General features: G+C 36.9%; 2 protein-coding genes across 4 annotated transcripts; one reads left to right on the plus strand and one right to left on the minus strand.

The window, feature by feature from the left end:
- The first annotated feature begins 204 nt into the window (after positions 1-204).
- On the plus strand, positions 205-5541 carry RYBP (ring and YY1 binding protein). The gene is made up of 4 exons (XM_019049221.2): positions 205-481; positions 1679-1804; positions 3604-3759; positions 4870-5541. The coding sequence occupies exons 1-4, from the start codon at positions 456-458 to the stop codon at positions 5072-5074; spliced, it is 513 nt and encodes a 170-aa protein (XP_018904766.1). The 5' UTR covers positions 205-455; the 3' UTR covers positions 5075-5541.
- A 1113-nt stretch (positions 5542-6654) lies between these two features.
- Positions 6655-16031, minus strand: LOC109035549 (uncharacterized). Of its 3 annotated transcripts, none has more exons than XM_019049218.2 (7): positions 15887-16031; positions 13925-14023; positions 12481-12713; positions 11152-11367; positions 9936-10127; positions 8189-8552; positions 6655-6895 (listed from the first exon to the last, which is right to left on the minus strand). In XM_019049218.2, the coding sequence occupies exons 2-7, from the start codon at positions 13951-13953 to the stop codon at positions 6790-6792; spliced, it is 1140 nt and encodes a 379-aa protein (XP_018904763.1). In that variant the 5' UTR covers positions 13954-14023; positions 15887-16031; the 3' UTR covers positions 6655-6789. The 3 variants fall into 3 exon arrangements, with proteins under 3 accessions (XP_018904763.1, XP_018904764.1, XP_072158636.1); XM_019049219.2 differs by lacking the exon at positions 15887-16031 and adding an exon at positions 15627-15645; XM_072302535.1 differs by lacking the exon at positions 15887-16031 and having other exon boundaries at positions 13925-14222.
- Positions 16032-16092: the final 61 nt, after the last annotated feature.

Genomic DNA, 16092 nt, shown 5'->3' on the forward strand with positions numbered 1-16092 from the left:
CAGTCAAACATTGGTAGAATAATATATTGAAACATAAAAAGTCAATAGTTACGAGTTTTCTTCAAGTTTTCAGAGCCAAAATAAGTGGGAGCCTCACAACCTTTCCCGCTCCTTTTTAAATTTTAACCAATGAGAAGGGCGGCTGCATTTTTAACTGTGACGTAGTACAGTGCATTTCTCCGCTTGCCACCACCTTCTGTATTTTTGTATTTTCTCTGTGTTTCTAACCTTCCGTACTCTCTGTGATAGATTGAGTTTGAAATTGACAGATTCCTTGCCATAAAATTGTGTTAGTGCGTATTTAGAGCAAACGGAGAATAAATTAAAACTGCTCATTCAGCCGATGAGAGGCAGTAATCATGGATAGTCGGAAGTTAAAACAGTGATTAAAACTAATAAATTACCGGTCGAGGGGCCTGCCTCTCGAGCCCTTTGTTTATGTATGTATTTAAGAAATGGATCACAAGAAGAATTTTAACAGGTAAGATTCAGTGATTCCTGTATTAGTATATTTCTCAGTTTTGCAAGGGGTTGGTCAAATGGCAGATCACAATGTAGCCCCTCTAAGTAATTAGACTGTAATTTCTAATTCATTCCTCTTGCATTGCGACACATCATGCGCTCCTTCCAGTTTTTCCTCCCGACCAGTGCGGGTGTGCACTAAAATTCTTTTTTTTAAAGATTTTCTTCCATAATCTTGATGATCAGGAAGCCCATATGCATGATGTCTAAAATAAGAATTGTACGTTACTCAACTGCAGACTGGCTATCGCTTAGTTCCCTCCTATGGGCAAAATAGGAAGTGGCATTTAAGGTGACTCCTCGTGATTACTGGCGCGGTCGAACTGTCTTCTCATTTAGTCACTGAGCACCACTAGTTCTAATTTTTATTTACTTATTGCTTATGTTGTGATTATTGTATGAAGATCTTTCTCCAGTAATCGAACAAAGTTTTAGAGATTGAATTTTGGAAAATATTGGGCCCTCCTCGAATAAGCACCCTGGTAGAGTCAAGCAGCATGATATAATGCGGAATCAGGATGATACTATGCTGACTCAACATGATATCAGTAGAAACATGCTAGCGGAGAAAACCAGTGTGATATCAGCAGGACACCATGCTGATAGACAGATACACTAATATCATATAGGAGAATCAACCAACCAACTCACATTGTGATAGATATCGTTCTGTGTGACTTTATTAGGGATAATATTTCCTCCACCTGTCTCCTTACGTCTACTGTTCATAATTTAGAAGCTTAATCAGAGTTGGTCTGTTATGTTTGCACCTACCTCGTTTCTTGTAGCCGATTAATTAAGAAAAGCCCCGCAAGTAAAATATATTTATGAAAAAGCGTACCCTCTCATATTACAAAAAGCTATTTTTAAATTATGAAAAATTGGTTATGATACCGTGCTTATACTCATTGTAATTGAAATGATAACTGAAAATGTAACTTTTCTGGTTTGTTTTTAATATTGGAACATCCCCAAATGAGCTAGGCAGAGGAGTAATGACTTCGGGTTTTTTTTTTCTTAACAACTATTGTACATCATAAATGTTACAATTAAATAAAGAATAAAGAACCAATTTCATTACTGTCGGGACTAAACTGCAATTTTGCTAACAACAATTATATTTTTGATAAATAGGCCTGCTTGGTTTTCTTTTCAGAAGCACGAAACGTCAGGCCAAAGTACAGGAAGAAAATTATTGGGATTGCAGTGTGTGCACATACAGGAACACGGCTGAAGCATTTAAATGCCTCATGTGTGACGTAAGGAAGGGTACATCAACTAGGTAAGAACCATGTTACCTAACTTAATTTTTTGGTCTTATCACTTGAAAATTCTGAAATTTTAAGCTGACTGACTCCATTGAGAGAGGACAATTATTTTTTCAATATTTTCAAGTGAACTAAACAATTGGATCGTGTCGTGCGAAAACCGGTAATGTCCCTTTTTTCAGTCTTAAGTTTTTTTTGGGTAGATAATACCTTATAGAGTTAAATACAACCATGAAAGTGGTTGTACTAGGTACCCACTTGATTTAGAGTTATCCTATTCCCAAAACAAGTATTGCCACCACTTTTATGATTATATCAACTCTTGTAAAGTATTATCAACATAAAAAAATTGAAAGCCGAAAAAATGGACATGAGCGGTTTTCCCACGACACAATTCAAATCACTCTTCATTCTTTTTTCCTGCATTCCTCCTTAAAGTCTCCAGTAAGTTGACCAAATTATTTAAACCCCTGGAAAAGCCCTATATTTGCATAAATATTTATGAGATATTTATGTAGACGAAAATCTATGACCTAGAATAAAATGAATCCATCTGCTTGAAACGTTGCGAATGTCTTCCATAGAATACGAATGAATCCCCAGTGGAAAGTCAGGAATTGCATCGTTGATTTATGGCCTAAAAATGGCAACATACTTCGTTTCTTTAATTTCAGTTCTGCAAGTGCAGTATCAGTTCCCACAAGAAGAGCTTGATTCAAAATACCCCATTTTTTACTCCCCCTTGGATTCTGTAGAATTTTAGAATTTGAATTAGACGGAGTTTCATAGAAGCATACTGTGTGGCATTTTGCAAGTATATGAGTTGGCAGTAGTTTTGAATTCAACAAGTTGCAAGTTCTCTCCTATTTCGAGTACAAGCATTGTAAAAGTAGTAAAGAAGAAAGAAATTTTTTTTGAAGTGTAAGTTGTTCTTCAACTTTGTCTTTAATATATCGAGTCTTGCATAGGAATAAAACTTCAAACCTCTCTTTCTAGCTAAGTTGAATTTCGGTAGCCGAAATGCGAAACCATGCATCCCCACTGCGGTGTTTCAGAATTTCTGCCGGTGTATTTTTTCAAAGAAAAATGAGCCAATTTTATCGCTTAAAATTTATACAGAATATTCTGTTGTTTCTTTGACTAGTATCCTGAAGGTGAAATAAAGTATGATGGGAAATCTGCATAGTCACAATCTGAGGTTGGACGTTTCGCTTTTCAGCCATCGATTTGTCACCTTTATCTTTATCAGGATGCATAATTTTCAATTAGATTCTTTCTTGCCTGATCCTTTTGAAAAAGTCAAAAAAAGGTTAAGAACTTTTTTAATAATTATGGCTATTTAAACAAATTATATAAGACGAAAAAAAAAAGAAAAAATTAAAATTTATGAGGTAAAAGAAAACCTAAGGACCCACGTTTAGATGTGAAGACACGTCATGACTCTCCACTGCACAAATTTTCGTCAACCAGACACAAATATTCATCATTGCATTTCCGTCCATCTTACTGATAATCTGATGTTCTAGTCAACTGAATCCATAGTTCTTGTCAAACAGCTTGCAATTCTTCAGATTTGGGGAGCCCATTTCCTCAGTAATCATGAGCATCCTGTCTCTTAAAAATGACCTCCTTTGCTGCCAATTGATCTGATTCATTCTTCCAGAGAATGGAAAAAAGTTCTTAAGAGGCAGAACTTGGCAGAGTTCTGAAGGCTTTGCTAGAAAGTTGAAACACGGCTTTGTTTTACGTAGACTTAATTCCAGGCATGTAGTTTCCAGTTTAAAACTCTACCAAGTCATGTTTTTTCCTACAGGAAACCTAGAATTAATCATCAATTAGTCGCGCAGCAAGTGACTGCTCAACAGTTACACCCAGCCATCTCTAAACCAGTTCCGAAGAAAGATGGTGTCAGGGATAAATCAGATAGGAAGAGTCATGATCGGAAATCAAAGAAAAGATCCTGGCGTCCGTAAGTTATCTTTTGCATCTCTGTAGTGGTCAATCTGAAAAGACTTGTCATAGTTGCAATTTAAAGGGAAACAGAGGCTGGCATTTACTTAGGTCCTTTTTTGCCACCTTAGCTAAATCTTGATTTTTCCTATAATAGCATGCAGTAGTGATGTCAGGTGAGTATTGACTCGTAGGACTGTAGGGCAAATTTTGCCATTTGAGTGCACGTTAAGGTGCATCAGAACTTTAACTCCTAATCTTTGGGTTGACAAATATTTTTGTGGCAACAAAAATGGACCACCCACCAAAAGAAGGTGATAGAAAAGAGGAGGAGAAAGAAGAAACCAATGTAGGAAGGGATATGAGAAGGTGAGAAAGGGCCGAATGGCCTTACCAATAAAGATAGCGGCCATAATTCTACTTCTGTCTCCTGCTCAGGGAAAAAAGAACAATTTTCTTGGAGCTACCTGTGTGGTTCGTTTTGAAAATTTTCAATGTTTCTAAAGACGACCCTTGATTTTTTTGATGCAAGTACAAGGGGAGGTCTCTAGATTGAAAAAGTGAGAACCATTAGTGAAACAACTCTCAGCGCGCACAAAATTCGTAACGAAAATTTTCCTACTGCACGACGCGAAGCACTATGATCCCATAGCCCGATTTAAGGGACATTAAATCAGATATAGATAAAAGTACTTTATGGCAGCCCGAGAACATAGAATGAAAATAGACAGTAAAAGGCGGGGATGTGGCTGAAAAAACACACAATAATTCCTAATCACGGGACGTTTCTTTAAGTGTTGTGATGATTAAACATAGTGATGCTTTCTTTCGCACCCTGCCTCAAGGTCCATACGGGACAAAGACCAGGATTGCAGTCAGTACAGTCTTCTTTTACACACAATAATTTTGGTGAAATTGAAGACTTGCAACATTTCAAATCAAACACTTCTTATCATGTTCTCCCTTGTATCCTCTTGTGAGTGAATCGCTCAACAAATCACTACATCCTAGATCATTCCCAAATGTTTAATGTTGAACCTTTAGTAAAATTAAGTGCATTTTTTTCAATGTTAAATTGTTAATATTTAGTGCGAAATTCTAACCAACTTTTTTTTGTTAAATTTTTCAGACCAAGACTAAAGAACATCGATCGAAGTTCTGCTCAAACTAGAGAAGTAACTGTCAACAATGTAACTGTTGTGATAACAGAGTATAAAGCAAAGGCAAAGAAAACCATCTCAGACCAATCAAGCTCTGCCTCGTCAGAAACAGGAAGTAACTCTGAATATAGTCTCGATATGAAAAGTGCTGATATAGATTCTAGAAGCTCATAATCACCTCTTATGCTCAACCTTTTCTTTTCGACCAATTATGTAAAGGTTACTCAGCAGTCAAGACAGAGAATCACAGTGGGCAAACTTTCTTCATATTACCTACCTGTGCAGGCTAGTGGCTGTATTTAATGGTCTTTGCCTAATTACAAAGCAAAAATAATCGACTAAGAACCGTAAATTTTTTGACAACTAAATTGTCATAGTACCAGTAAAAAGTAAGAAAAAAAGTGAATTCAGTAATCCTATTATTATAATATAATTAAAACTCTTCTGATGTGTTTGTTAATTATTATATAAAGATCTGCATGAGTGTAATGTATTTCGTTAGTTTTAACATGAAAGTTGAATATCTTGTTTTATTTTAAAATTATTGAGTACTTTATCTTGATCTCAACAGTATTAAAACATGTAAACATGCCAACTGCATCAAGCTGTAAAGTAATACATCTTTATTTGGCCTCTTCTCATTTGATCTATTTTATGTTTGATTTTTAAAAGACGGACAAAATTTTCAACTCAACTCAAAATCTGTAGAAAAAAAAAGAAGAAATAAATAACGGAGGTAATCTAGAATAAAAAATGGAAAAATAAATTGACGTACCAATGATTAAGGGAGAATGAGGCGGTAGCAAGGAATTTTTGCACGGTTGCGGTTTAGTTCGTTAGCTTGATTGAATGTTAGCAATCTGGACTAATCTGTGGTTGATTTAAAAAAAAAATCTCTAAATTGAGCTGGGAACCCCGATTTTCAAAGTCAGCACCCCTTTTAGTTCCCAAGGAAGATGGAGTTTTGAAATGATGAAAATCGGATTTCTTGGGATCAATTCCGTATTTGCTCCTTCAGTCCTCTACACAGTCTCGCTTAACTGAATTGAGAAAAATCTGGTATAGTAGGTCTAGGTCACCCTGTAAGCCCAAATGAGGCACTCATCACATGGCTTTCATACACATACACATCTAGGAGAAAGGGTTAACGGACTGCATTGTTGATTTGTTATTTTATGTTGGATTTCATCCTAAATGTGTATATGATAACTCTGATGATGGCCACTAAGCCAAAAAGCTTAAGTTTGAAATGATTATTTATCATGATGGTTACAACACCTTGGTTTACTATTACAACCATTTATAAATAATGACGATGTTCTATCACAATCATCAATACTTGCTTTTGATTTAATTCGTAATCCTAGTTAGAATATTGAATCAAAATAGGTGATATACCTACATAAGTCAATGAAATCAAGGTGCTACATAACTCTTCTTTATTTTATTCGTTACTGCTGATTCCCCGTTTTGTGATTTTTTAGGAGCTGTTTCCACAGAATGGAATGAGTTTTTTTTTTTGATCATATTTTTATCTCTGAGAGGCTTAGCTCATGAAGAAAAAAAAATCGAAATTTGGCTCCCTTTGCCTTTTCTTAAAAATATGTCCAATTGCAGGCTAAAGCGCCGTATTCAATAATAAAGTTCAAATATGTAGATATTTAGTTACTGATCTGGTATCATAATACCTGAGCAAATAGAATTAACGCATGTAAGCTGGTGGATCACTTTAAAGAAAGAAAGAAATATGCACGTTTCATGAAAATAAAAAAGGAAAATATATTATGTATATACTCACAAGTAATTCAAATAAACAATGGAAAGAAGTAGAAAAATACGAAAAGGTAGGTTTTTACTGGAAATGTCACACATGATTTGGGTGACGTGACCTACTTCAAAGTCATGTTAGTCATTGCCCCAGCAACATTTTGCTCATAGATTGTCGTTGGAGTTCCAGTTCTGAATCCATAGGGTAGCGGCTCTATGTTGTGGTATCTAAAAGACAATTATCAGGTGAGGAATAAAGTTAGAGATGGAGTGCAGAAAATATGCTGTAAAAAGATTGAATCACAGGAATACAAGGAACTAATCCCAAAACGGTTTGATGTTTGTTTCAGCCTTGTTCCTTGTTTCTCAGTTTTGTTATCTTTTAAAAAACTAATAATCAACCATCTTTGATCCTAAGGATCATACTAATTTTCTTGAAAAAGCAGTGCCAAAAATTTTCAAAGAAATGAAATTTCATAAATTATTCATGTTAGAAATAAATGATGAAAATTTGGATACTTGAGAGAGCATGGAAAACACAAAATTGAGATAAAGGTAATGGCGGTGGGCGGGGCCTCGTAGACCAACTGACTGACGTCAGCCCTCTCAAGATCCGATGAAAATCGTTTATTTCTGACAGCAATTTTGTAACTTTTTACCGAGCTTCGAACTCAATTTCGGAACTTGCAAACGCTGAGAACGGTTTTCCGTGACAAGTTCTGCCAGAATCGTTCATCAGATGTAAAATCCCAGTTGCATGCAATCACCCCATTCTCTATGAAATTCTTTGAAAATCTTAAAATATTATCTATAATGTGCCCCCAACACATCAATTAACTTGACAGATCGTCGGCCCGAAAATCTTTGAAAGGTAACAATGAACACGTCCATCGATTGAGCCTTTTTAACGCCTCTAGCCTAGATCGTACAAGGGACAGGTGCTTTACAGCACAGCCCCTTTTCCCATTGAGTACCTTTGGACAGAAAATGGTAATTTTTATGCCGGTGTTTCATTGGTCTCGAGAAAAGGCTGATACAATGCACTTACGGCCATGGGTAAGCAAACAAGAACGTTGAATTCTGTCTAGAGGGAATCAATGGAGCACTCATTAAAAATCTGATAAAGAATTTAATGAAAGAAAACTAATGTGGGACTAATCTTAGGTCATACTAACATGATTATTCAAAAAATGCTATAAGTTGGGTTGCTGTTGATCCTGAAAGAGAGAGTTGATAACGTTACATCTGGAGAAATTTCTCGTGAAAGGGTTGGCATAAATTTTGGAAACCTATTGACCAATGGGAGCGTTCGTTTAGGTACGGCCGTAGGAGCATCATGATAGCCTAAAACTTCTAGAACAATAAAAAAGCGGCACAAATTTCCCGTAAAAGCAAAATAGGAGTAGCTGCACTCTGTCTACGTAGGTACTTTGTCTGAATTCTGTTTATTTAAGTCATTTAGGAAGAACCGCACACAGTTACAACTTCAAATAGAAAAAGATCCAGGAAATATCAACATACCTTTCATTATTAGTAGATGGTCCAGCAATATTTTCATATCTCATGGAGTCGGGGTTTACTTCGTCAAGATGAGGATTAAAACTATGTACAGTTTCACTGACGTGATCGTATCTATGACTTGTGTAGATATCTTGGCTCACTTCAGACACAGGTAGTGGGGAAGTGACCGAGCTGCCAGCTGGAGAGCCAAATGAACTGCGTACTGAAGTGAATGAGCCATCCTGAGCAATATTTGGCGAATATGGAGGAGGTTTATCAGATGATGAAATATCGTATGGGGCAGTAGATCTTACAGCTGAACTTTGTTTGTAATTTTTCACTTTCTCTTTGGCTTGCAGCACATGAGCTTTGGAAAATTTTGAACCTAAAAATGTAACACCTTTGAGATAAGAAAAGAATAAATGGATAAAGTACTTAACTTGAAGAAATGGACAATTTTAAGCAGAATTGTTCAAATTGCATTTCTTGTAGCCTAATTCCCTCTCTGGTTTAACGTTTTCACACGGAAACTAAGCAAAGCCTCATGGACTCAGTGAGTTTCCCCTACACTTCAAAGAATACCGTCATATTTCAGGAAAAATGAAACAAAAGGAAGTAATTAACTTGTGACGCAATTTGTTTGATTCAGGTGAAAGCTGTAAAATCATGGATAGAATGAGGGAGTCCCAACACTCACTAACTTTCCACCCAATAATTCTGTGCTCTTGCCGGTCAGAGGTACTTGTGGTTTACCCCTTCCTCTTCAAAACAACTATTTTGGCTCCGATTTATCCTAAAAACCCACATTCTAGGGATTCTTTTGAAGACCGACAATTATAGGGCTATCCTCGTTATCATGGCAGAAACCAATAAAAGCAGAGATCAATGTTCTGTCCCATAAAAAGGCCTTGAAGGCTCTCATCTTTTATGCTGTGAGACACATTTGCTTCAATGTCTTTTACGGAATCCCTCATATCTCTCTCGTTCCAGATCATGTCAATCGTAAGATTGATAGAGCCAATTGATGGTTGTCCACTTATTGCCCTTCTACATCAGTGCATGCTTATGATCTTGTGGTTGATAGCTTATCTCCACTCTTGCAACATGCCTCCTCAGAACCGGATCATGGATTTTATGAAAAGGTTTATTGTCATGCGAGAGGTATGGAGGATCGTTGGGTAGAATTACTTCATTTAGAAAGAGAGCATTTGCATATCCTACATTGATTCCTTATTGTGGCAGCTCACAGATTTGCTATATTAAATTTCTTTCTCCTACCCTAGGTTGAAACGGTCCTCCTAAAACGGTTCTTTTAAGGATGACTGTATAGTAGTGTATAGTACTGTTATTAAAGTCTGCACTTCGATAAATCATATTTCATTGAAATGTTCTTATTGGTGCTTTCAAAATTTTGGTATTCAGACTTAAAATAAACCAGGCGTGTTATGATGGTATCCTTTCAACAATGAACCGTAATTTTTCCCGTTTGGATTTGTGGCATTAACTGGAAAACATCTATGGCAAACATAATTTTTTAAAAGAAGGTACTTATTTAGTGAAGGGTAGGAGGGGTAACAGTTGAATGGATTTTCCCCCGTCCTTCACTATAATATGACAACCTTTAGCTTACTTTGCGCTTCCAATCTGGGGCCTCAACTGTTTTTTTGAATTCGCTACAACTTTCTCTTTTGAGCATCAGATGTTTTCGCACAAGCCAATTCAAATAATTATGTACACAAATGAAAAGAAAGAAACACTGCAAAAGCACCTGTGTATATTATGTTCTGAATGTTTGTGCTTTTCTCCTGTCCAGCTGGAATTTCAGCGACAACAGCTCGATGAGCATCAAAGATTGCATTACATTTGAATGCTAGCTCCAAGTAATAGTCTGATAATTTAGAGAGACCTTCTTTCAGACGAATTAACTTCACAACCTCATTTTCACTGACTTGTTCTGAAACTGAGCATAGTTAGAGGGATATGAGAGTAAGTCCAAAAAAAAAGTCCAAGACAAACATCAAAATGTTGTTGAAAAAAAACAAATAATAAAAAGGGTTGAAAAAAATGCGTCGAAATTGATGAGAATTCATACAGAAAGATTGATCTGTATGAATTCTCATCAATTTGTTGCCAATAAGCATTTTCAGGTCTGTTTTTGGTTACAAATTGATTCTGTAGAATCAGCTCTTACACTCGACCACTTTAATATGTGTAATGTCGCACTTACTTTATGGGATTATTATTTTTTAATAATCTAAAAAACTACCTTCTGCTATATCCCTTTAATGAACTAACTGTAAGTGAATTCTGCCCTGACATTTTACAATTTTAACTTTTTTGTGATCACAACAAATCTAGTAATTTTGAAGACTTAAATTTATTAAATGTTGAAATCCTTGAAGATTTCCAAATCTTTTAATTGTATGATGGCCATTCATGATGGCTTCTAAAATGTAAAATGAATCTATAATATATAAATAAATCAATTGATCAAATTGTGAAAATAATAAAATGGTAAAGATACAGGTGGACAATTAGTCAAATGCAAAGGGTGTCAAGGGCATCCTCATTCCCAAACTCACTGTCGTAACCTCCTCCCATACCCCGATGTGTCAAATGTGCAGGCCTTCATCATACTAGAGAACACCAGCAAAAATTTGCTGATTGTGGTAAACGTACCTAGGAGGAATTTAAGCAATTTCCACAGCAAGTAACCAACTTCTACTAAACACTAGTTTTGCAAGTGTTTCCACTCTGTTCGCAACCTTATTAAATCCAGTATTTTTTAGACTCACTTCGTCCACTTCACCCATTCGTCCATCATATTTTTTCATCCAATCAAGTTAAGTTCTTGGTTCAAATGCAAATTTCTTCCGGTGAACATTTGCTGATTACAGTAATATTAGTCCAAGACCATGGTTAATATATAAAACCAGGTCTGTATGAGCAGTGGATATCATAAATACTTCAACAACAAAACAAACCTTCAACTTGCGCTCGACTAATCGACAGTTTGACTTCATCCAACTTTGATTCCACCCGTTTGGTTTCATCGACACTGGAAACCGAATTTTTCTGCAAGTCCTTTTTGAGTTTGCTTGCTTTTTGTTCATAGGCTGTCAACTGGGCCCTAATCTTGTCCACACTTCTTTCACCTTCAAGAATCATATCAAACTGAAGTTTGAAAGTCTTCAACTGGTCTAAAAAGAATCAGAGAAGATACGACAAAGGCTCATAAATATTTGAAAAAAAAAAGAATCATGAAGGACTTTTCCTAAGGAGTGGGTCCTGTCTTTGAACTGAACCTTTAGTATTTTCTCCTCATGGTTTCAACTAAAAGCTGAAAAAGGATTGAGACCGCCTTAAGAAATGATTAAGAAACCACCCCATTTTGGTCGCCCTCTACTTATTTCTCAATTTTCACATACTAACAAGGGGTACTTAAGCTGTAAGCCCTTATTTATATGACTTTCAATGATGGAATTTTAAAGAAGCCTTTAAAAAATTTTAAGAATAGGTACAAAATCAGTTTCTTCTGAGCGAATTTTCTACTGGGGAAAAGGCCGGTAAAAGACAACTACTGGCAAGTCTCAACTATGTTGAAAATAAAATATTAGTAAATAGGTGCAGTTGGTGCAGGGAGTTGATTCACTGTGCTTGTGGTTTGACTGATTTGTAAGGTTTAGTGCATTCAAATAACTGGTATTCACACAACTGGTTCGATCAGGCCAAATGAATCATGAGAAGTTTGCTGGGTTTTTTTTTTTTTTTTTTTTTTTTTTTTTTTTTCATACCGGCTGTTCCAGACTGTCCATTCCTTGGGGACAGCTTTTGTATAAATATTGGTCCCACTAAGATTTGAAAACGCGGAAAGCCTTCACTCTCTTTGCTAACTTTAATTGAAATTATGATGAGTAATTAAGTGGTTTACTTTACAAGTGAAATATACAGGACACCTTAAGGACACAAGTGAAATTGAGAAAAATTGAATATAACCAAGACTTAAAATCTGGTTTATAACTTAAGATTTGAGCCAAGATATAGAAAGACAGAAAAATTATATAAAATGTGGAAATGACCCGGGAATGTGGGAAACTTATTGGGACAACTTTGTGTGTACATAACTTTAATAACGAAACACCTCATAGGAGGATGTCTGTCACACTTAGGTTTAATTCTATTCTTACAGTTGATACAGATTGCCCAAGGTAAGTAAAGCGTTTACTAAGCAGGTCGACCTAGATAGACATGGGAAGACTGGCCCGATAAAAACAAAAAGAGTTTGAAAATAAATGAAGAAGGTATTTTCTTACCGATAAAGTCTTTTTGAGTTTCTGACCACAAAAGGCTAAGCTCAGCTAGGAGAGCAAGTGTTTCTTGAATGGCCAAATTTTTCTCCTTGTTAGCCCAATCCATGAGGTCTTCGACCAAGGTTTGCTGTGCTCTAAGAAAAGCCTTTGCGGTTCCTCTCATGTGATCGACATCTGAGACTATCATATTCAGTTCTGCGTGGCCAGAACTTATGGATTTTAACCGAATGCTGCTCCTAATAGGATATAAAATATTTTTTTAATTTTATTCAGTACTTTTTTTATAAAAAAAAAAAAAAAAAAAAAAAAAAAAAAAAACCTGGGGACAGCCTTCAAAATCTGGAAGAAGAGCTGATGATATGTGCTAATGATTGAATGATGAAGCAGGTACTTCACATTGAAGAAACATCAGACAGTGATGATTCCACTTGCCAGCCAGATTTAAGCTGCACTGTCAAAGTACTTAAACAGTTCAGCTGGCCGATTATTGAAATTTGGTGTTCGTCGGGCGAACATGGATGACATAAGTTAAATGGCGGAGCGTGATTGGTTGGCTAATATGTCTTATTGCTGCTTTGTCTGGCCTTTGTCAGGTGGAACTCACTGCAAGCTAAAGGCACCTCTTGAGTTTCCGACAGTCTGTCGTCCATTCCACCTGACAAAGGCACGATAAAGCAGCGATAAGACATAGCCGACCAATCACGCTCGCCATTTAACCTATGACATCTATGTCCACCCAACAAACACAAAATTTCAATAATCGGCCCACAGGACGATTTGCAAATGTTTTACCCTATTCCAAATGGTCGGCGTTTCTGGATTCCGTTTGAATCATCCAATGACTTGAACGTTTGTAAATGAATGCCTAGCGTTCCTACCAAACGCTCATCAATCTTGGTAAGTCAATAGTGGCCATTGGGTTGCATTTGTAAACAGAAGAACCAAACAGAATTGAATGAGTTTACTTTTACAACACCGCTTTAGATTCAATTTTCACAAAAAATGTATTCCCATAACTTTTACCTTAATAGCGAATAAGATTGTGACCGTATTATATCTATGAAGTTACTGCAGACGCTAATTGCCCTAAAAAATGCTTCGTTTGGATAATGCCTTGTCAGAAGTCATTGCACCTGAGTAAGCGCGGTGTTACGGTAAGTGCTCGGACGAAAGTTTTGAGGTATTTCATCAGTGCTGCATGCTTCCAACTTTGTCTGTGTTTTAAAATGCTTTGTCTAAATGGCTGAAATTTTTGATGAAGTTCAACTAACTGTGCAACTTCATTGAACTGGTTTCATCTGAGTAAAACACAGTTCGTCGAATAAGTTAAGCAAAAGTTCAACCAATGTTCAGACATCAGAGCTGAGCCTTTACTAGATTCCAGCATATTGAGATAAACTAGATGATGCACGTCACTAGTGAAAATTATCTTATCAAAGCAACTTACCTACGTAAAACTTTCTGAGCTTTATCCATCGTATTCGCTAAAGTTTCACCATCGGCAAGAGATAACACTTATTTTGAGTTGAGACACTCCCTAGAAGCGCTGAAAAACCATGAAAAACTGAAAGAAAACTACGGTCTTTCCGTCGGAAATTCACATAAGGTTTTACTATTTTACTATTTATCATACACTACTGTATTTTTTATTTTTTTTAGTACATGAAAAGGATACCCTCCACCCTCGTAAATGTTTATTGTTTATTATAAGGTGTGACAACATTGAGATATTTACTTTTTGCATAGAATAAAGTGGATCTAGAAGCAAAGTGGGTACTCGCATCCCCCTTCTTATGGTAGAGAACAAAAGAATCTCCCAGCCAGCCAATGAGTGTCTCGGATTAAGGACCAGTCGCAACTAGAGTACCTTTATAGACAGTCGCAACGAAGAAGCTATGCATTCACCACTGCAAAAATGTCAAAGCAAATCGAAAAGGCCAGCGTGCATGGAGGCTATTTCAATTGCAATCTTCCGTCGCATTTCTAAGGCGCAATGATACAACTATTTGAACTCTCCGGAATGCGTGAGGTATCACGCCGCATTTGAAGGCGTTTTCAAAACAGCCAAGTTCCGATACCCGGCTTATCGTTTTGCATAGTTCATATTCTTTTGTTATATTCCGTACCACTCGTTTATTTTTAATCCTCTTAGAAAAACCACCCATTTGCTAAATACAATTCTAGCTGGAGCGCACTTCAGCTATGCATTCACCACTGCAAAAATTTCAGAGGAAATCGACAAGCCCAGCGTGCATGAAGGCAGGCCCGCCGTAAGGGGGGGGGGGGGATACTGGGTCCCTGGTACCCAGGATGGCCTGGAGAGGGCCCGTGTTACCCGTTACAAACCACTTCGAATTCACATGCAACCCTTGTTTCGTAAGAAAAAATGAAAAATTTACCCTAAAAATTTCGCAAAAGGTGAATAGATTTTCAAAAACACGCTGGGGCACTGTAGAATTCTTCTTAAATTTTAAAAGAAGTATACTTCTTGGAAAATTTCTATCTATTTTCAAGATTTTCAGTACAGAGGGACATTTTTAGTGACTGCGTTTCATTTTCTTCCGTCGTCAGATGCTAAGGGTCTCCAGTCTGGGCATCCTCGACTTCAATGGCTCATGGCTCAACTCCCTAACCATAGACAAACGAAGGGGGAGTCCAGGGGGGCCTGGCCCTCATAGAACTGAAAATAGTATCATATGCCCCCCCCCCCCAAAAAAAAATAAAAATTTTCCAGATGTTTTGAATGCAACAATTCGCAAGTATTTTGTGCTGAAAATAGAAAAAAAAATCATAATTATTCCGCAGAAATTGATGGAAAAATTCTTTACGGAAGCTTCAAAATGCGTCCAATTAGTCGGTTAAATTCTAAAATTTCTCGAAAGATGCCCCTTGGAACCCCCCTCCGTGCTTGGGGCCCGGACCTTAAAACTGGTACCAGGGCCCGAGATGGGATGTGGCGGGCCTGTTTAGAACTATAGATTCTGGCCCGGTTTAAAAACAACGTATGTGCCATTGGTTTCCCTATGCACATAACTGTCTTTTCAGATGAGCCAGAATCTATAGTTCCAAATTGCAAAATGCAGTCCAATTAATATTCAGATGAAAGTTTTAGAACACATACAATAAGCTTTTCGTTAGTTAAGTGTTACCAAAATCTGTAAACGGTTTGGGAAATACGTCATCAAAAACAAATTTTCGTTCTCCGGTTGTGATTAAATGGGCGTCGCATAGCCTTTCCCGCCACATCACTCGTAATTAAATTTTCGTCAACAGATCGCACAGTTTCGTAAACGTGATTTCGTAAAATTTGCATAAAATCAAATCACAGAGCTAATATTTCCGTCTTAGAGATGGGATCTTCAGTCATTCGCTGTGTACAATTTTTCATTTCAGTATAAAATTTACTTGCTTGTCGTTCAGGCACTAAAAGAAGCACGGTTTACATTCCAAAATTTAAGAGAATCATTGCTGATAACATCGAAGAATATGTAGATGCGATAGGAATTGGACAGCAATGTGCGTATGAAAAGCAACGTGACACGCGGCGTGGCCGCCACGCCGCGTGTCGCTGAATAACTGGAAGCTGGAGTTAGAAATCAAGTTCGCCTTTAATTT

The sequence above is a fragment of the Bemisia tabaci genome, chromosome 1, assembly GCF_918797505.1.
Source record: "Bemisia tabaci chromosome 1, PGI_BMITA_v3".
Taxonomy (NCBI): Eukaryota; Metazoa; Arthropoda; class Insecta; order Hemiptera; family Aleyrodidae; genus Bemisia; species Bemisia tabaci.